At 37.0% G+C, this 21,914-nt stretch overlaps 1 protein-coding gene across 4 annotated transcripts in view; it reads right to left on the bottom strand.

Moving 5' to 3' along the window:
• The window catches only part of LOC149289557 (adenylyl cyclase-associated protein 2-like), a 31,265-nt gene extending 10,252 nt beyond the window's left edge, over positions 1-21,013 (bottom strand). For 2 of the 4 annotated variants that reach the window (XM_089490439.1, XM_089490438.1), the window contains exons 1-5: positions 20,890-21,013; positions 18,228-18,328; positions 13,445-13,522; positions 677-820; positions 338-423 (exon numbers count right to left, since the gene is read on the bottom strand). In XM_089490439.1, coding sequence (XP_089346565.1) covers positions 338-423; positions 677-820; positions 13,445-13,522; positions 18,228-18,328; positions 20,890-21,013 — 533 coding nt within the window. Of the gene's footprint in view, positions 1-337; positions 424-676; positions 821-2,538; positions 2,557-5,890; positions 5,901-13,444; positions 13,523-18,227; positions 18,329-20,889 lie in introns of all 4 variants that reach the window. The other 2 variants (XM_089490441.1, XM_089490440.1) reach the window with 2 other exon arrangements.
• Between the last annotated feature and the right edge of the window lie 901 nt (positions 21,014-21,914).

Genomic DNA, 21,914 nt, shown 5'->3' with positions numbered 1-21,914 from the left:
GACAAACTGGGGAATGGGGTTTGGACAAATATAAGGAATATAAGGCACAGAGAAAGGGTGAGAGGTAGTGTGGAGGTTGTATCAGTGACAGGGAAGTTCTAGCAACTAAGATGGTGCAGCTTTTCTGAAGAAGTGGGTTTTGAGATTTTTCTTGAATGTTGGGAGGGATATAATTGAGTTTTCACACCTTTGCCACTCTTTAGTTCATATTAGTACTTTTCTAACAAAAAGCTCAGGATTTTATTTTTCATAGTGCAATTTACAATACAGCAGAGCTGTCCATTTGACATTAGAGTAAATAGTAGAAAAAGGATGGAAGCAGGCAAACAGCACTTACGTGGTTTTATAATCTTTTAATACCCGGTTGGTATAAAAGGTGGCAGCATCAGCCATCTCCTTGACATAGGGACCTGGTTTGGGGGCCTAAAGGTAAATCATGATTAGCCTTCTCATGAGATTCAACATTTTCCAAATTACAAAAACTGGCATAAAAACAGATGTGTGCTACAGGAAAAATATATCTATTCAAAGTTAAGGTTATCTCATTTTTTTGTACACAGTGATGTCCACTATGACTGGTGTTACATTTATCTTCTAGGTATGCCTTACGATGGCCCTAGTTTTCCAAAGAGCTGAAAAACAAGCAGTAAACAACATTTTCAAATATTTAGCTTACCATTGCAATCCACCCAAGGGCCGGAATACTTTCACTGATAGCTGAAAGGTGGTTAAACATTTTGCTTCCTCGATTCTTCTCTCTAAATGTCTGGATTTCAAGGATTCTTTCAGATATGGGCTTCAAGATCAAGGTTTCTTCAGCCTATAGAGAAAACATAAATACATAAATTAATGTTACATACCCACACAATGTATTCTTTAGAATGTGCAGTTGGAAGAAGTACTATATGTATAGAATATGTATATTTAATCATGAGAGAAGTGACTTGTATTACTATGTCCCACTAGCGTTGATAAGTATTTCGGTACAAACTAAAATGTTGCCATTAGAGAAAATAATGCACAAGGATTAGCTTTCCAGAGGTAACAGAGTCTACTGTCCTGTGTTCAAGTAATGTGAAATCAGGCGCCCTAAACCAGGGTCATGGGCTTGCTCATAGTGCACCTTTTGAAGAAGTTCTTCACTGCATAGATAATTGATAGAACATGTGACAAAATCAATTAAAGAACTTTAAGAAAAATCTATTTTGAAATCTTTTTTGCTGATTTATTTGACAAAATTTCATTCCTGTGGATGTTTCACATAATTCTGCACCATTGTGTGCAGAATTGAATAAGCAAGCATCATTTAATCAGTTTCCAAATGTAAATGTAATAAAAATATCAGTAATTAAAGATTGACCGTAATGCACATTAGTATAGAGGTTCGCTTGAATGATAATCAACTGGCAAGATGTATTTTGATTGAAATCTTTTCTGTTTTCACATCTGTATGCCTCCTGACCAGAATCTCTAATTATGGACAGTACTAAAAAGCTGTAAAATCACGTTTGTTTAAAAAAATGTTTTAAAGAACTCTAGCCTCAGCATAAATTAATTTTGCGACGTAGTCTTTAGTGTGAATCAGGATGTGTCTGTGTTGGTATGTATACAAAACTACAATGCTCTTTTGGAAAATACTGAAACAATTTCACACTTTTCTTCAGTTAATATAGCTAGCGTTATTAGTGTTATTAAAGCAGACATTAATAATAATAAAAAAACATACTTGATTTTACTCTCTATAGTATCAGGAAATGACTGTAGTACACAATTTGTGCTAGGGGTTTCCAAAACTTAAAATCTTTTAAATGCTCTAATGACTGCAATGTTATGACCGGCAATTTATTTTACAAGGATTTTTCATCCTTCTAGCATAAATTCACTTGCACTCGGTACGATTCTCTGTGTATAAGATTAACTAAAAGGGGGGGAGAACAACTTTTGGAGTGAAGAATCAGTTGGGGGCAATAAATCAGTTTGTGTCTAATGTCCCACCGATCCATTTAAAAGGAGTTTATTTGCAAGTTTAACTATGTTAAGGTCTGCCTGCTTTTTAAAGAAATCAAAACGACATACTATTTTGGTATTGTTGTCATTTTGATAAAGACCAAACCCGCTGAAAAGGTGGTGAATTTGGCCTGGAGCCATAGAAACGGAAAGAAAAGCAGTATTTACAGCAGAAGTTATACACTTTAACCCTCACCACTCTTTCCCATGCATGGGGATACAGGAAAGATCCAAAATCCTTCTACGTACATCATTTATTTACAGATGCACAGGCAGAAAGGGTTTACTTTTTCTTAGTGGTTATTTCCCAGATGGCTGTCTTGTAATTTTATTCAACGGTGTTCATTGAGGAAGGTATTTATGGTTATTTATTTTATACCACATGAAGCCAACATTTCTTCCCCATCATTTAGGCTCAATGACATGCCATTGGAATAGAACCGCAAGAGAGTCTTAATCATAGGAAATAAATCCAACTAACAAATTTCCTTGTCCTTTATTATGCTATTCACCAGATCATACAACGGACACAGGCGGCTACTGCAGAAGCTCCAAAACCGATATTAGCCTCTGTTTGTTTCAGCTTCCAGCGTACCTAAATTCATTAATCAAAGTTGCTTATAATTTGTACTTTCTGCTTTTCAGATGGTGTAAATGTTCTGGAGATATTTTGTTTCAAAAGTTACCCTTTAGGAGTCTTAGAATAGTGGCAGAAATTGGCAGAATGAGCATATCTAATCAATTTCCTGCCCTGAAGTTATATCCCTCACTGACCTTTACAAAGGCTTTATGAACCAATAATCAGCAAATTATCATGGAGGGACAAACAATGGGGACCATGCAGATACTTTGAGAATGTTTAGAACTGCTCTATTGGTATAGCCATAATGTAGGTTTTAAACGCATATATTAGATTTTTTATTTTAACTTGTAAACACCATTATATGGGTTTATTGTGTACTGAACTGTCAATGCTAGGATTCAGGGGAAAACAGGTGATATATTACTAAAAATATCTTCAGATTCTGCTATAGTTATATGCACATACCAGATAAATGTTTTTTTTGTCTGTAAAACTCCATGTAGGGATATTTCTGTTAAGAGTGAGATAAACTGAAGAGGGTCTTTATCCTCAACTACATTCACTTAGGAGTGAGTGGAAAATAATAGCTCCCATGCCCCACTATTATCACTATTATCAGGTATATCACTAGCAGACTCTGTAGCACAGTATAATTAAGGACACAAATGACCCATATGTGACTATCAGTGATTGATAGTGAAGTGGTAATTTGGCTGATTAATGACACTACCCAGCTGCTGGTCTCTGTCTTCTGTTGGCTTGCACCTGCTTCCTAGTGTGATGGTTAAAGCCTTACCAGCGTGTCCCCAATCCTAAACCAAGACAGCATGTTAATAAAGGTTACATGTTTCTGCTAATGTATTGGACACATTGAGGTCAAATTTACTCTAGAAGCTTTTGTAACTTTTTTTTCATTATACTTCATGTTCCAGTTATTTATGGAGAAGGAAACCACCGAGACACATGCACTAAACACATAGACCAGCTTGCTTGTGTCATGGAATCTTTTCATTAAGACAAACCAAGTGCAAATCAGATACATTTGTTAGAGCAGTTGCTAAGTTCATAAATCAAAACTCTGCAGGGAATACCAGGCTGAGGATAGACACGTGCTGACTTCTTGTGAGTTCAACTGCTTGTGGTAGTGGATTTGCTAAATTTGGATCCTATTTATTTCCCCGAGTTCATGTCATCCAGTAGCACAGGTGACCATTCTCAGGTTGGAAAAGCTTGAGCAACAGCTTTTAGGCCTTCTTAACAAGGCTTAACAAGGACTACTTTCTACATCATTATGCATTTACAAATTAAAGATATTCACCTATATAACACAAACCAGAACCAGAAGTTCTTTTGGCTGCTGGGACAGAGTCAGAGGTCCCTCCAAGACCAGATGTCACATCAGCCTCTGGAAGCAAAACGAAGCAAAAAAGAGGGGCGAGGGCATTGCTGCTGGGTGGCTTAAATTCACAACACTACCTTGCAGAACTTGGAGGCGTCTTCCCCTCTTTTCCAGTGGAAATTATGGCCTTGTTACAAACAGATTTCCCAGACCTGAGTACATGCATGTGAAGGCTTATAGCAGAGTATGAAAACCTGATGTGATCTGTGCATAGGAAATTTGGGGTTGTTAACAGCTAAAAGTGAGATACTACTGGCACCACAGAATATGTACAGCATCATGATCAATGTTTTATACGTGGCATATTCACAATTATGTACTGTTTATTTAGCACTTCATCTTTTTACCAAAAGTTATATTACATTTCTGACTTTGAATTATATATCTAAAAAGTTGAAAACAAACATTAACTAATTGCAATGCAACATTTTCCTTATTAATGTTTCCACACGGTGCATATACACACTTGTTAAGATACTATACAAACTCCACTGTTTCATTTCTATGAGATGTACTCATCATTAGGATTAGGGTAGACCAAATTCTGATAGTCTTACTTAATGTTACCATGAGTGAAGAGGCAGCCATGAAGCAGAAGATCTATAAGATTATGGTACAAACATTATAATGCTTGCAATAAACATGAAAAAATGGTATTAGGGATTTAGTAATAAAGAGCATTTCTGGTACAAAGTATGAAAAGTGGTCTTATTTCCATAGCAACTAGTGGAATATAGAATCAATTAGTGAGATGATTCTAGGGAGATAAGATCAACTTTGCACTACAACTACACTATATAAACTAAACTAGAACTAGACTTCTACTTTGTTTTTTTCAAATGTATCTTTTTATCTATTTATTTTTAACTGATTGAAATATGTTAAGAGTGTGTCTGATTTTTTCAGATGGCTTAATAATTTACATTTGCGATTGTTAGTATCCCATTATTTTGTGTATGCTACATAGTTTTGTAGGATGCATTTTTGTATGAAAGAACATGCTTGTTGCAGAATCGAGTAAAGGGAACATTGAGAATTCTTATTATTAAGTAAGGACTGAGAACTACTTAGTAGGGCAAGTAAAGCTATATAAATATCATTTATTTTTGGAGTATATAACATTTAATAAAAATGTAGTATTAGTATATTAAACATTGAGTGATTGAGAAGAAAAGAGAGAAAGGGAAAAAGAAAAATCTTTGTAAGAGAAGATGAACAAGACGAGATGGAAACACCTCTAGCATGTCTGTGGCATGTGTTATACAAATTGACTTGTCATTTGAGACAGGATACAGTTCCTTAAGATTACTTTAGGATCCCTTGCATAAACACTTCTGTTTTATTGCAGAGTTCCTTAAGGATTTTTGTTTTAATATATCTGAAGTAAAGCATGACATAAGTGCTACTTTCCTTGATGGCTATCTGAAAATATCCATTCATCTGGTATGTATTAACCCATTCTGGATGTAAAACCCAATTGAAGGCAATACCAGACCATCGACCAAAAATGATTCAGAAAAAAAATTTATTTCGTTTTTTGTACATCCATTTATAGAAATCAGATTTAGTTTTCTGCCCTTTCGGTTTGGATGAAATTAGGAGGGTTTTTTTCAAATTTGGAAATGTCTCTCTACCTTCTCTGCCGCCTCTACTGTGTCCCTATCTCCTTTTCCCCAGCTCCACTTCTTGTCTTGTCGCTTCTTGATCTTTGCCACTTCTATCTTCCGTTTCTTTCTTCTTTCTTGGTCTGCTTCGCCCCTCTGCACACAAGCTTTCCCCAGATCCCATCAGATATTCTCCCTCATCCGCAAATTTCAAAAGCTCTCTGAAAACCCACCCTCAGCCAGCATCCTAATCAAGCCATCTGAACAACCAACCTCTACAGATCAACCTGACCCGACCAACGCATCCCTATCCATGAATGAAAAAAATGAATGTAATATAAGTACTCCAAGAGGTCAGAATAATGTAGATGGATTTGCGGAGGTGCTGAAACACTTCTCTTGCTATGCGGACCTGTCTACGAGGAGTAGTGATGACATCTAAGAATCTATAGTCTTTAAGTATCGAGTCAATGTTCTTATGGAAAGAGTTCTTGGCTCAGTTACTAGTGCCTTTAAAGGGCATTCTGATTTAATAATATTGCTACACACAGAAATATTTAGCTTTCTAATGATTTCTATTTTTTTGTTACTTTCAGGCCTTGTACAATGTGTATGCTGTATTCAGCTTTCATCAGAAAAAGATGATATTATTTGTTAAGCTTTTTTTCCCAGCTAATACCAGGATTCCCGTCAACCCTGAAGAAACACACTGGCTTAGAGCAGAAGCTCTAACAAGACAAAAGAGAGAATCAATGTTACTGCACGTCACCAAAGGGTTAGGTACAAGATGTTTTTGTAGATAATCACAGCTGCAGTATCTGATATTAAACACTCTGCCCCTCTGTCAGAATTAATTATGTCAGCTTGAAAATCTAACATTCTTTCAGGTACAATGCCAAGATCTAGTTTTTTTATTTAGTATTTTTTTAATAAAGGAATCCAACCTGTTCTGGGTGGTCTGCGTTCCAAAAACAGACTTCATTTAGATGGCAGAAGGTATGGTTAATGAAGTGACAACACGTACGGAGTAATCGTTCAAACTCCAAGTCATCTGTACACTTTTAAAAATGAAATCTGTTGTCAGGGCTATGGAGCAACAAATAAAATGTTTGACTTTATACACACATATATGTATTAGCAATGCATCATGAGAGGCCATGAATAAAATGTTTTCAGTAGACTTATTTTGCTTAAAAAAATGTTTATGAAAAATTAAATGACGCCCACCATACGTACGAGTTTCTCCTAAACATAGTTTTAGGACAATGGGTGGTCCCTAAACCCATTGAAAACAATGCATTTTGTGCCTGTACATGTATGGGCTTTGTCATTAAGGAGTTAAAGACATAGATTAATTTTCTTTTTTTTCAAAGGGATTTTTTTTTAACAAAATATAAATTCTGTGACATATGTATAATTACTTTGTGTTTGTGGTTTGCTTTGTTATCCAGCTCCTATCTACTAAACAAACATACTATCTTCTTATGATACCATATTGTGGTCAACAATAGAATGTCTCAATTCAAATCAACTTAAATGTGTAACTTATATATACAAGAAATAAATTAGCATACTGAGGACTTCATCACCACTGCAATGAAGATTCAGGTCAGTTCAAGGCTTGAGTTTGGAATGCAACCAATGCTACCGTGTCCCATGACATATAGTTACATAGTTACATATTTATATAGGCTGAAAAAAGACATGTGTCCATCAAGTTCAGCCTTTCCTATATCTGTTAATTTGTTGCTGTTGATCCAAAAGAAGGCAAAAAAACCCCGGTTTCGCTCTTTCCAATTTTGCACTAACCAGGGAAAAAAATTCCTTCTTGACCCCAAAATGGCAATCGGATTTCTTCTTGGATCAATAAGCTGTTTCCCCATAATTAAAGATTATATCCCCGAATATTATGATTTTCCAGGTATCCATCCAGTTGCAGTTTAAACGTCTGTACAGACTCCGATAAAACTACCTCTGCATGCAGAGAATTCCACATCCTTATTGTCCTTAATGTAAAAACCCTTTCCTCTGCCTTAGACTAAATCTCCTTTCTTGCAGTCTAAACGCATGACCACGTGTCCTATGCATAGTCCTGTTTATGAACAGATTTCCACACAATGGTTTGTATTGGCCCCGAATATATTTATATAATATTATCATATCCCCTCTGAGGCGACATTTTTCTAAACTAAACAGATTTAAATTAGTTAACCTTTCTTCATAACTATAGTGCTCCATTCCTTTTATTAATTTTGTAGCCCGCCTCTGCACCCTTTCTAGTGCTATGATATCCTTCTTTAGAATAGGTGCCCAAAATTGCACAGCATATTCAAGGTGCGGCCTTACCATTGATTTATACAGAGGCAAAATTATATTTTTATCCCGCGACTTGATGCCCCTTTTTATACATGACAATACCTTACTGGCCTTAGCAACCGCAGACTGACATTGCACATTGTTGCCTAGTTTGTTGTCTATAACAATTCCCAAATCCTTCTCATTTGTCGTTACCCCTAATTCACTACCGTTTAGGGTGTAGGTTGGTTGTGCATTCGCTATCTCGAAGTGCATAACTTTACATTTATCTACATTGAATTTCATCTGCCATTTGTGTGCCCAGTCCCCCAGTCTATCTAGATCCCTCTGCAGCACTGTAATATCCTGCTCGCCCTGTATAACTTTACCTAGTTTAGTGTCATCTGCAAACACAGAAACATGACTTTCAATGCCTACTGCCAGGTCATTTATAAATATGTTGAATAAAATTGGTCCCAGAACAGAACCCTGAGGGACATGACTGCATACAATGGTGACCAGTTCTCTTTAGTAGTACGATACATTACCGTATACAACATTTAAAAAAATGAATGAGAATTCCACTTTAAGATACATTAAATGTAGTGCATTATTAGCATACTATAACAATAATCAAATGCAATTATCAGCTAATGATTAAATCCCATGGTTACCACTCAAAAACTCAAAATAGTGAAGAACTGTGCAAACATACAAATTAGGAACATTTTTATAATAACATTTTGTTGTCTAATTTGCACAGGCACACACACACACACACATATATATATATATATATATCTATATCGATATCTATCTATATATATATATATTTATATATATACAATATATGGCTACTAAAATATTGAATGCTTTATAGAATAAAAATATCGGGAACAAAGAATCTAAACATGTATAGTTTGGAGGAGAGAAGAGAGAGGTGTTGTGATATAAAACATTTTAATACAGGTACACAGAGTTATTTAACACATTTCAAGAGGGAAATATATTTCAAAAGAGGGGAAAAATGAGGACAAGGGATCAAAGCCTTTGGGTAGAGGGTCAAAGGCTTAGATGTAATGTAAGGAAGTTTAACCTGACTGACAGAGCGGTACGTAAAGTGGAAGGGGTAGATGTTAATACAATAAGGGAATTTAAACACGCATGGGATATGTATAAAAGCTTTCCTGATTATAAGAGGACCAGGATCTGAGTTTTACAACACAACAAGATTCCTATCTGGTTGTTTATGGGTAGTATGCTAAACCCCTGGCACTCATTGTACTGAGCACCAATCTATTCTGGTCCATATTTCTAGATCGAAAAAGCATTCTATGATTCACTGTCACGCTGCAGCAATACTTGTTGATCACACACCGTTATATAGCACTTTTTTCTCCGGTGAGCACATCATGTAAAGCCTTATACTGCTAACAGTAATAAAACACAAGGTTACTGGCAGGTCACACACGGATCTAAAAAAACTCTCATATCTTTTCATTATTCCTTCTATTTATAAAACCATTTCATTACAGGGCAGCAGGCTAATCATTCTGTTAGACCATTTAATATTAAAATGTACTAAAAAGGAATGTCTGTCCTTAACAATCCTTAATTGCAAGACCCAGAGATTCCGAGTTGTCTTGCACACCAGACAGCCACTAGTGGGTACACATAAACATTTATATCAGGTAGGAAAGCCATCTGACTGTTCCCATCGCTCACACAAATATAGAACATGACCATAAAAAGTAACAGAACAGGCCCTCTGCACGGTAATTTATTACAGTGTCTGTAAGATCGGTATGCCAACTGGAGTCATATTCCCAGCGCAGCCTCAGTTCATGCGGGATGTAGTGTGTGCAAACTGGGTGGGGGGCTGGAAAGATGTGTATTACAAACTTCATCGTACATATCAGGTCCTGGATTCTGTATATTCCCACCAACGAAAAAACAACATTTCTAATAAAAGGATATTAGTACACACAACACGACACTTTTACAAAACGCACAATACAGGAAAAGAAACAAAGCTGTAATCGAACAAATACATTCTCCAAGAAATAAAATATTATAGAATATAACAAAAGCAAACATTTTAATAAAGTACTAATGTTTCTAATGTGTCTCCAATATAGCAACTATGATAAATTGTTCCAAATTTTTTTTCATTTGTGTTAAGTGATGACATTCAGTTTGTAATAACCAAAACTGGATTAAGTTACATTTATTTATTTAGCGCCAGCAGATTCTATAGCGCTGTATCAACAGGGGACAGTGAAAATATTGAACAAATTTAATTTAAAATGACAACAACATATTAAAATATACTGATACAGGAGGAAAAGAGGGCCTTGCTCTTGCAAGCTTACAATCTATTGTATTCATCTAGTTCAGATACAAGGTCAGAAGTTCCTTTTTCAGATTTAATTGGCTCATTTGAGTTTATAGTATCATTAAGTCGAGAAAACACTGAATATTAATATATGCTTGCTTTTATTGCATAGTTCCCAAATGTCCCTATTTGGCAGGGATTCCTTTGTCTTGCTTTCCTCCTCTGAAATATTCATACTGTTTGGGGAGTGTGACAGTATTACAGTGTTCTGCAGCCCTAAAAGTTACAATAATGTGTATAGGAACCACACAAAATGTGTTTCTAAATTAAATTGTGTAAATGGGTCAGGGGCAGGTGGCAGATCCCTGCAGGAAAAAAACTGGGAAGGTGCGGGAGCCCTGGCTGTGTGAGATGGGGGTTTGCAATCAGGAGCTTGGGTGGAAGTTCAGGAGTCAGACAAGAAGCACCAAAAGGACCTATAGTGCAATAATTGAAATGATTTATTTTACTGTACTATTCATTTCTAGTACTGATCTGATTCAGTGTGAAACACTCTAATTGTATGCTCTACTTGATAATAGCTCTGTATGACAATAGCCTTGACATATAGATGGACCATTGCTTAGGGAATTTCAGCAAATATGGGCTTTAGAAACAGACCCCATTACATGCTAACAAGTGTATTATGTGTCAGTAAATTACTGGAATCAGCAAAACTCTTCACTAACAAAGGTGTTTAGATTCCCTCTCTAACACAATCAACTTCCTGACCTTCCCTTAGCAATTGAAAGTGTAAATGCCAATAATGATCAATCTCCCCAGATGACCCTCAGTTCAAAAGGTTTATTGAATATGAGTTCCATTTCAGATGCCTGGTAAACATTCTAAGTTGTTCTAACACTTACAATATATATGTGCTGAATATTCTAAAGTATTCTGAAGTATATTGCCTAATGGACATTGTCATTTATTCTGACGTTTACTGCATCCATGCTATACTAGGTGAACATTCTAAATGTGCTAAACATTAAAAATCAATCAGAGGTCCACTGCATATATGTGGTGAACAATCACATTTATTCCTACATTTGCTGAATTTACCTGGTGAACAATAATTTAGCAATAGATTATACTGTATCCCTTGCTTTCTCAAGTAGTTGAATTATAATTTTATGCATTAGAACAGCCTTCTCTAGTGGGAAAGGAAGATTAGAAATAATTAAAATGTGAATGAAAACATAAAAATACAATATAAAAATAATAATTATTATTATTTTGCAGCATCAAAATGGAAAGTCACCTTTGGCATTAAAATGACAGCAGTAGAGCAAATCCTCTCAGTCTCCTGTCTGCTGTCTATGAATCTCTGCAAAGCTGCTGTGCCTTAGTTGTGACTCAATGGTTCATTCATAGCTTTACATTGCTAAAGCAAACAGTCTAGACAGCTGAATGACAGAATTACTTCTCTCTGGCATTAGCAGATATGCTGTCATCTTCATTTGCTTTTCTCATCCCTGTGCATTTTGATAAACTAATTGTTAACTTTCCTGTTTTGATTCGGCACAGACAGTGTGGATTTAGACATTAGGTACAGGCAGAACCCAACAATATCACTGTGATGTGTATATATATATATATATATATATATATATATTTATTTATTTTTTCCATAGTGGTGCAGGCTGGCGCAGCTATAGCTTATTGTGGTTATGCTACTGTGTAAACTCAAACACAATGTCCCGAAATGCTAAAACCATAAAATCATTCAACTGAAACCATCAGGTAATCTAGGGCACTGCCTAGAACGTATTTGATTTTTTACAGCAAGAGAAAATGAGTTGATCAGGCAAGATAATTTTTTCCTATATGATCGGAGGCCGTAATGTAAAAGCCTTTAAATGCGTAAAGGTTCATGGACTGGATATGTTGATGCTGCAGACTATAACATGATATATAATGTAAGAATTAGCAGTTCTCCTTCACAACATTGTTCTTATGGTCACCACAATCTGCGGCTGCAGTCTCCTACCGTGTAATGGCTTAGACTTTTCTCCCTTGCCCTATGAGATGGACAACATTTGGCATGACAGCTCGGATGAGACCATTCTGAAGTCTGCGGCCAAGTTACTATACTCTCTTTTTTTATGTAACTAGATATTGGTTTTTTTATACATATAACAAATGTTGTGGATCTACCGTATCTTACTCCAAAAATTGTCACAACTATTGTTCCCTCTATGATGGGAATCTTGAGGGCACAGCAATTTTTTTTTATTTTTTTTTATTTTTTTATTATTTGTATCTCCTCTATTACATGTTTTGCTCGATATGGATCTATAGCTTGTTGTATGTATATTGTGTACTACATGCATTTGTGGATGCGCTTGTCCAAAATATCTCAAATTAAACAAGCAGAAGTATTCATAACGGACTGAGTTTCTTCTACAACAGCTTCTTAAAATTGTACATTTTGTGCTGGATTGAACTGGCATATATATGTTTGTCGACGATAAAGAATATTGTAATTTCTTTCCTACATTTTCCTACAAACATGGCTATAATATTAATAGACACAAACACATTTAGGTATCAACTGAAAATAATACACTCCTTTTAAAAGGTATTTAATGACACAAAAACAAAGTATCACATAGGGAGGGAAGAACCAGTAATACCATTGCGTGATATAAATGTAGTTACTACAGGCCTCAGACTGAATTTTTTAACAGTATTAAACATAAACACAAGATTTTATTGCTGTAATGAAATCTTATTTCCATCCCAACTTCCATGCCTAATCACTGACTAAATAGGACAACCACAAAGGAAATGTATTTCAATTTATAAATGATATAAATCACATATTATTGTCACATCATTTAAATAAATACTAAATATAAAAATGCTATCAAAATCAGTTAAAGTTTTTGTGAGAAGTCAAGGGTTTGTTAATTCACTTACAAATTACAGGGTAGCTAATAAGCAAGACAGCCCCTTTCTCCTAATTATTAATTAATATTAATTAGCATTATTTTTGTATGGTGCTTTGCAATAATATATTGCACAAAGTAAAAAGTTGCAGCCTCTTATGTAGTTTTTTATATTTTGTGCTTTATATGATTTCTACTTACTTTGATATGCTTGTATGCCTGTAAAATTATATATATATATATATATATATATGTTTAAATTTCCAATGTGTAAATAAAGAACTACTTTACCTTTGGAGGTTTCTGATGCTGGGCTGCATAAAGCAAGAAAGCTCTTTCTGCCTTGAAGGCTTTTTCCACAAGCGAGGCCTGAAAAGTATGACAATAATTTTATATTTGGATAATTGGTAACTCATTTTTGCAGTTTTATAGTTTGAGGTTCAGTGATAGCCTATAGAGTTCTCTATGTGGCCTACTTTTCTGGCTGTACAAAAGTCAGCGCAAGATAAAGACACTTTGTGTCCGCTACACTACTGTTAGTCTATGCTACAAAATGTGTATAAGTCCCAATAAAAGTATAATACCTAACATTTCACAAATACTAATCACTATCAAAGTGCAGTACTTAGGTGTCACATACAATATAGACGATAACAGTGCAATATTTAACAAGTGATACACCATTGCATTACAAAAAGTTACAATAAATCACTTAATGCACTTAAAAAGTGCGTATAGAGCATACGCATACACATTTAGTATACTGTCCCAAGAACTTTGTTTTACACACACTTTAAGAACTTTTTAGTAGCAGAAACGCAGGGAACTTTTCTTATGTTCATTTACACTCAGTAAATTCTATGGCAGGCAAGTTTAGTACAGTAAGGGGATTTAAAAAAGGATAGGGTAGGCATAGGCGATCCTGAATCTTAGCAAAAAAGGGCCGATCAAGCTTTGAGGCTTTACAGCATGAAAAATAATGGCAGACTAATTGGCAGACTAATTGGGCTGAATGCTGTCAAATTCTATGTTTCCATGTTTAAGCTACTTCTGCTTACTTAGCTTACAACCCTTATTATTTTAGAAAAACGTTAACACAAAAAGTGATCGCTTTATGTCCTACTGATAATGTCCTCATTAGAACGAGATTAAGAAAGCAACTATAAAGAAATAGTTGATGTATGAGAAAAATCTATCCAATAAGCATAAAAGTGTAAAATACTTATTATCTACTGCAGCATCAGCACTGCATTCACGATGAAATATTTTGGGACATCTAAATTCAAGATACCAATCATATCGCCAATAAATTAATTACAAGTTTATTCCCAAGTCATAGAAATAAACTAATATAGTCATACAAATATAATACAACAAATTGTATTTAAAGAAGGCCATGGAAATATCTACATAGGGCAGAGGCTCTGGCACTCCATACATACTTGGCTAAAATCCCTCCAGCAAGAGTGACCGATTGGTTATTGGTGGATTATTTAAAGCCAGTTCGATGTACAAAACTATGGAGGTCTAGATATTCTACGTATCAACAGTCATTACGAGACACTGGTCATGGTCATGTGGTATGGCACTATACATTAATTTGTACACTGTACAACCTAAAAGTATATTTAATTCACTTTGAATTTGAATTAATTAGCCATTAAGATGATAATTTGGCGAACTAAACAGTTCACTGCAGGCCATAAAAACTTTCAGTGGGTTCTACGAGGTGTTCCTGTTAGTTCTGATAAACACCAGAACAGCTACTGGTTCACAGATGAAAAACATAAAAGTAAATTGTCAAGAATATTATTGTTCAGAGCATTAATGCCCAATATATAAATTGTCCTACCTCAGAGAAGGATTGGGCATGGGACATTTAGTGACTGAGCATACCCAGGTCCACTGGCAAGATGATGAGATCATCATTTATTAAATTTCATTTTTTAACTTGATTTATTATATTTCTATGAAGGGACATCACTGAAACACACACCATAATCATACTTTTTATTTATTTTTGAATATTACTTCATGTCGGTTGGCCTGTCCTAAGAAAAGAGTCATCACCTTTACAAGCTTACAACAATCTGGTTATTCCTGTACCTGTGCCTATAAAGTGGTTGCATTGCTTTGGTGCACATAGACAAGATCCTTTTAGGTTAAGACCAAGTTAAGATTTGTATAAATGGGGTTATGAATGGACACCTGGTGCCCTTGTGGCCTGAATATTAAAATCAGCTTGTGGTTTTCTGTAAGTACAATGAGGATGATTTGTATGAAGAAAAATAATTGGATATAATGCTGTTTTTCTATACAATGGTTTATACAGTTTTCACCATTGTTCTCAGTCCATAATGTCATCCCAGGAGGTTCTTTCTGTTTAATAAGGCTGGTCGTGCTTAGTAGGATGGATGATGTTTAACAGAACAAAGAGTAGCAAGCTGGATTTTGGGTTCCATTGTTTACATTTCTGCTGACTGCAAGCTAGTAATTGACTCTTCTATATTCCAGTTCAGCAGATCTTAAGCTCTGTGTGACATAACTACTGGTCAGAGGAGAGAAACAGAAAGCAAGGCAATCCTTAACCCCACTTGTGTCATAAAGCACCATAACAGAGTAAGCGCATCATTTAGCAAACACATCTTTCCCCACTCAGCACAACCTCAGCTGCTTTAATGCATTACTTGATGAGGTAGATAGAGCCAGTCTACATACAGGTCTGTTCGTGACAGCATGTAACCTGGTATGGGTGTACCAGAGACATAAAACCAAAGACCCCCCCCCCGATTTTTTTTATCATGTAGAATAAAATGCACATTGACATCTGAAGTGCTATAGACTGAGACATTAGAATTCCATACCAACAAATGTTTGTCAGCCATAGAAGTATTAAATATATGTACCAGTGTGCAAAACTGATCTTAAAAAGGAATTTTTTTCTCCCCAAAAAAGCAAATTCTATTTGAACTCACTGATTCGCTAAACATGATGAAGGGACATATCTGTAAGGTCAAATTTACAAGGTGACATTTATGAAAATAACATATATACAGGGCCGAATAAGTTCTCAGATATACTGGCCCTTCATATTGTTGAATAACTTGAAGCTGGTGAATTCAAACCACTGCTCTCATTCAAACTCCCAATGTAGCAGACAATCATTATAGGAAGCTTTAGCGGTTAAAATGTGTTTGGAATTCTTCGACTATTTTCTGACATTTTAAGGTTTTCTTGCTAGGGTGCTTGAATCTTTTTCCAGATGAAGTAGGTTGAATATTCTCACCGATACAAGTTCCTTGAGAGAGTCCACATTTAAAGCCATGGGCATTGGGACAATTTTGCGATATAAGTACAAAATATATAAATTGGCTTTGTATTTTCTTGACCCTATGGCCCCTTACAGCTGTGGAAGAAAATGTAACCAACATTGGTGGTCTTTCAGGAAGAACAGGTATGTAGCACATTACAACACAACAGGTGTTTTCTGAAAAAAGCCCTGCAAGCTGTTTGTGACAGCAGATGCTGGGCCAAACACACATTATTCTTTCATTTGCTGGGAAGGGAGGTAGTTAGAGAATGTGCCACATGTTAGCACGGATGTGTAAAGCGCATTTAAATGTACCTTAAAGATATAGAGAGTAAACTGTAGGTGACAAAGTAGTGTGGTAGCACCTGGCTGTTAAAAAAGGAAGAGTTGGAACATCATGCTGTTTTTTTCCTACAATGGATCCCAAAGTTAGCATTTTATTGCTTTTAGAAGATTTATTGAGGGCCACCCACATGGGTGCAAAAATAGCACACAATAATATAAAAGCTGTGCATTCTGCTTGGTTTGGTAGTAGTCTGATAGTGTGACAACCCTTGAGAACAATATCAAAACCTAGTACGCTATTGATCTTGGAGCTAAATTACATGGGTGATTTGTCACAACACTTAAACGGCAAATTAATCCAAGCATAACGTACCAGGAGGAAAAGTTTACATACCTTCCAATATTTCAAATGACACAAGAGTGATGCTTTTATTTAAAGGAGTTTGGTGAGATGTGGAGTTACCATGACTTTTAATGTGAACTTTTAAGAGTTGTTTGTGTAACTCTATAATAATAAGAATACATTATTTAATACATTTTATTTATTTAGTAGAATTTCCAAACAAGTTTTCATACATACCCTGGAACTTTCTGAGCCCCTAGAAAAGAGGTCCATAAGGGGAGAAAAGAGGGGCAGATGATCACTTGAGAGGTATGACTTATTATTCCTGTGTCCGATATATTTGCATATTGTTTGAAAAGCCTTCTTTCATTTTTGCATTCTTGACCACTTGGTTTGTGTCACTTTTATCCAATCGCTATCAGCATGTAAATGCTGCATGTAAAGTGCATTTGTAAAGATAAAGTATGTAATGTATTTTATTTACCAATTTAAATATATATTTTCATAAATACACAGGACACACTTTCAGCTTCTGGGAAAAAAGGGACATTAGAGAGGACACCAAAGTAAGATTTCTCCCTTCTAGAAGGGAACCGAGTAAGCGTCATTGGGTTCATTGATCTTAACTCTCAGTATGCAAAATATTCATTTAATTAAAGTTTTTTTGTTGATTTCACATCCTTTTTATGTGTGTCACATATTTATTGGCTATAATTACCATTGTTGTTAAATCAAAATGTATTGTGACGCATGATATTTTGATGTTATAAGACTGCGATGGATCACAATCACAGGCTTTTCTGATCTTAATCCATCCACAGTGGGCATGTAGATTACCACAGAACACCCCACATACAAAAGAACAATAATGGATCTTTTAAAAAAGTATATTATTTTTGTAGGATATTGGCAGCCAAGGTTCTGGCTTGCTGTGGTTCGACTACCATGAACGGCAGAAGCGGAACTCTCCAACAACTGCTCTGACCATGCAGAAAGCGGAAAATTTTGAATCATAAAGCTTTATTCATCCATCAGTACAGAATACTGAACGAGGGAGGGGATAAACATGCATGATGCGTTTTGTGCCAACAATGAACTTAATCGTAGACATGATTAATACCACTTGTACTACTTACATGTGTCTCTACATCACCACCAAGGACCTTGCTATTCTTTAGATATTCTTCCAAGGGCCCTTTTAGCAGAGCATCAAAAGCTTCCACAAATGGAGCTACATCTGCAAAATATATAAAAACAATGATTTATGAAATCTGACATTTTCTTAAAAATGATGTATGTAATATGATGGGGTTACACATAACAGAATTAAAGGGAAGATTTTTCTACATTTGGTAGGAAAGAAGCTGTCTCTTCCTGACCCAGCAATGTCACCCCCCTCCCCCCCATACAGACATAACAACCCCAGTAATATGATTGTAATATCTCCCCAACCAGCCAATGATCAAGTAGGGGAAGGGGTAATACGATCAGATTATCCATCACTGACTTTGTGTAAGTCATACATCCCAAAGGTTGGCCTTTACTGAGTGCTCCAAGCTCTCAGTGGAGGCTGAGGTGTCCACATTTTCCCCAAGATTTACATTAGATAAACCCTTTAAGCATTCTCTAGACCCACTCTATTTACCATAAAATCTTGGGTATAATACACACAATTTACCACCTTTCAAGAGCCCAGAAAAGGAGGTTATGTTTTGTACCTGAGTAATCGTTCCATGAGAGCCATGGTGAATCATTAACCCCTTCAATTCGGCTTTAAAGGGTTAACAATTGTGACTTCAGTCCCCATAGACTTGTGGGGACTGAGTCACAATGAATGCTGTGCTCCTATGAAGTTAATAATAATAATAATAATAATAATAATAAATCTTCCAGTTTAGCTGCTGTCTGTTACAATCATCGATCAGCCCATCATCAACCAGCGACTGAATCTAGTGGGTGTCTTTTATACAAAAGCACTTACCGTATTGGCTCGGATATAGGCCGCCCCCGTATATAGGCCGCACCCTAGAAGTTTGGTGCTTTTTTAAAGAAAAAGTTTTTTCTTTAAAAAAGCACCAAAAAACATGCTGCCACTCTGTCTCCCCCCCCCCCGAGATATGCTGCCACTCTGTCCTCCCCCCCCGAGATATGCTGCCACTGTCCTCCCCCCCGAGATATGCTGCCACTGTCCCCCCCCCCCGAGATATGCTGCCACTGTCCTCCTCCCCCCTCGAGATATGCTGCCACTGTCCTCCTCCTCCCACCCCGAGATATGCTGCCACTCTGCCCCCCCCGACTTACCAGAGGAGACTCCCGGGTGTCTTGTGGGGCCGGCGGAGGACATCTACGCAATACGCGTACACAACTTCCGGTGCCGGCACTCAGCTGATGTGCCGGCACCGGAAGTTGTATACGCGTATTGCGTAGATGTCCCCCGCCGGCCCCGCAAGACATCCGGGAGTCTCCTCTGGTAAGTCTTGGGGGCAGAGGTAAAACTCATCGTGCGGACAGTCACTGGCTGCGGCGATGCAGGTAAACAACCTCCGCAGCCGGTGACCATCCGCACGATGCGCTTAGACAACCTCCCTTGCCGGCACCACCCCCGTGGAAAGTGCTGGCAGGGGAGGCTGTCTGAGCGTATCGGGGAGTAGGATGCAGGTCCCCTGCACCGCTGCGGGGGATCTGTATCCTAACCCTGACCGTCGGGCGCTAGACCCCGAATATAGGCCGCACCCCCACTTTAAAGATTTAAAGTGGGGGGAAAAAGTGCGGCCTATATTCGAGCCAATACGGTATTTTTTTCCCTACAAAATTAAGTGTAAAGTTATACCTGTGTATCATCCACAGATGCATATTATATCCAAGATTTTACGGTAAGGAAATATCAGTAATTGGAAATTGAACCATTGTATAAATCATATTGTATATATGTATATATCATCTGGATAAATTCTACTTTTTAAATATAGCTTAGGAACAGGTAACAATATTAGGGAACAGCAAAACAAAGTTTCAATACTGAAGCATATAATGAAACAAGCTTTTTCAACATTTCTGATTTATCTGAAATGGCAACTGCCAGTGCTATGAAATTCGGTTTACACTATTATAAAAGAAAACGTCAAAGCTATTTTCTTCCATTTTTCCAGACCTATTGCATTCCAGGATTGCAACATACAGGGCCGACCTTAGGGGTGTGCGACCTGTGCGACCGCACAGGGCGCCATGGTAGCAGGGGCGCCTGCCCGGGACTTAAATTAAAACATCGGTTTTTTTTTAAACCCGATGCTTTAATCTAAGTTCCAGGCAGGGGCGCCGAGCGGTTGCTCGTGAAGTTCTCAGCAACCGCTCGACGCCCCTCACTCTCCGTGACTCCGTCGCGGTGCCGGCATCTCATGAAATGCCGGCACCGCGGCAGAGCGAGAAGACGGATGCCTCCCGCTCTCACCGCAGGACTCCGGCAACAAGGTAAGTGAGGGGGGGTGTAGTTTGAAGGGGCAGAGGGGGGGGTGTAGTTTGAAGGGGCAGAGGGGGGGGTGTAGTTTGAAGGGGCAGAGGGGGGGTGTAGTTTGAAGGGGCAGAGGGGGGTGTAGTTTGAAGGGGCAGAGGGGGGGTGTAGTTTGAAGGGGCAGGGGCGGTGTAGTTTGAAGGGGCAGAGGGGAGGGGTAGTTTGAGGGGGGTAGTTTGAAGGGGCAGAGGGGGTAGTTTGAAGGGGCAGAGGGGGTAGTGAAGGGGGGGCGCCAGAGGAGTAGTCCGCACAGGGCGCCACAACGCCTAAGGCCGGCTCTGGCAACATACCTCCATTGATCCCATTAACGATGTTACTGTCTGTTAAGGTAGAGGGGTAAGACTTTGACAGGGCTGCTTCAAGACGAAGGACGGCGTTCTCTAGTCTGTCCATCAATCCTTGTACAGCTGCCATCCTAAAAAATACAGAAAACGTGCAATAACTTTTTTAATGCTTCAAAATCAGATATTTACTTTATAATTACCAGTACACATTTGGCCCTCCTTACTGAGGAGCGGTCGCTATGACAGCTTTCAGCATAGCTAAATTCATTCATTATAAACAAGTTATAGCTATTTTATACATTAACTCGATTGACTTTTTAGCATATAGACCACTTTGTGTGTTCAGATCACAATCATTCACAAAAACACTGATTGCATTCTTCAGTCAACTACATCTTTGATTAAATCAGAAGAACTACATTGTTGGATAATGTCAGAGCTGATATTTTCTGAGAAAAGGGTCTCCACCAAAATGATTTCTATATCTTAAAAAAGATAACATTGTTGGTTTACTATACCCTTTAAACTTAAAAAAAATGTTTTTTTTTAGTTTCTAATTTATACATTTGGTTCTATGAATAAATGGTGTGTGACTACAAAGAAGAAACATACTAAATGTATTATATTGTCATAAACATTAACTGTCTACAGATCCTTGAAGATAACCATCATTGTCAGCTATGTCTTTTTTTTACATAAAATATTTAGTAGAGTTTTACATAAATTGAGGTGAGACGAAATCTCACCAGCCGAACTGTACCAGAAGAACCCTTTAGGGTGGCCCACAAGGAGTAATATGCTACACGTCCATCGAAACGTGTGTGCTCACAAAAAATAAATTGGTTCCATTATTTCTTTGAAAAACTATTTTAAATCTACATTGTTATAAAAATGTCTTATAAGATATTCACTTATTTATAAAACACTGTTATATGGATTTCGTTCAGTAGTGGGACTCTGCAGTCCCATAACCATAACCACTGCTTTACTCTGTATGTAAAAAAACAGATCAAAAGAACATTATGGCACCT

This window comes from Sceloporus occidentalis, unplaced genomic scaffold (assembly GCF_023333645.1).
Source record: "Sceloporus occidentalis isolate IW3139 unplaced genomic scaffold, rSceOcc1.0.p SCAF_44, whole genome shotgun sequence".
In the NCBI taxonomy this organism is placed as follows: domain Eukaryota; kingdom Metazoa; phylum Chordata; class Lepidosauria; order Squamata; family Phrynosomatidae; genus Sceloporus; species Sceloporus occidentalis.
This window is presented reverse-complemented; position numbering and strand designations above follow the sequence as displayed.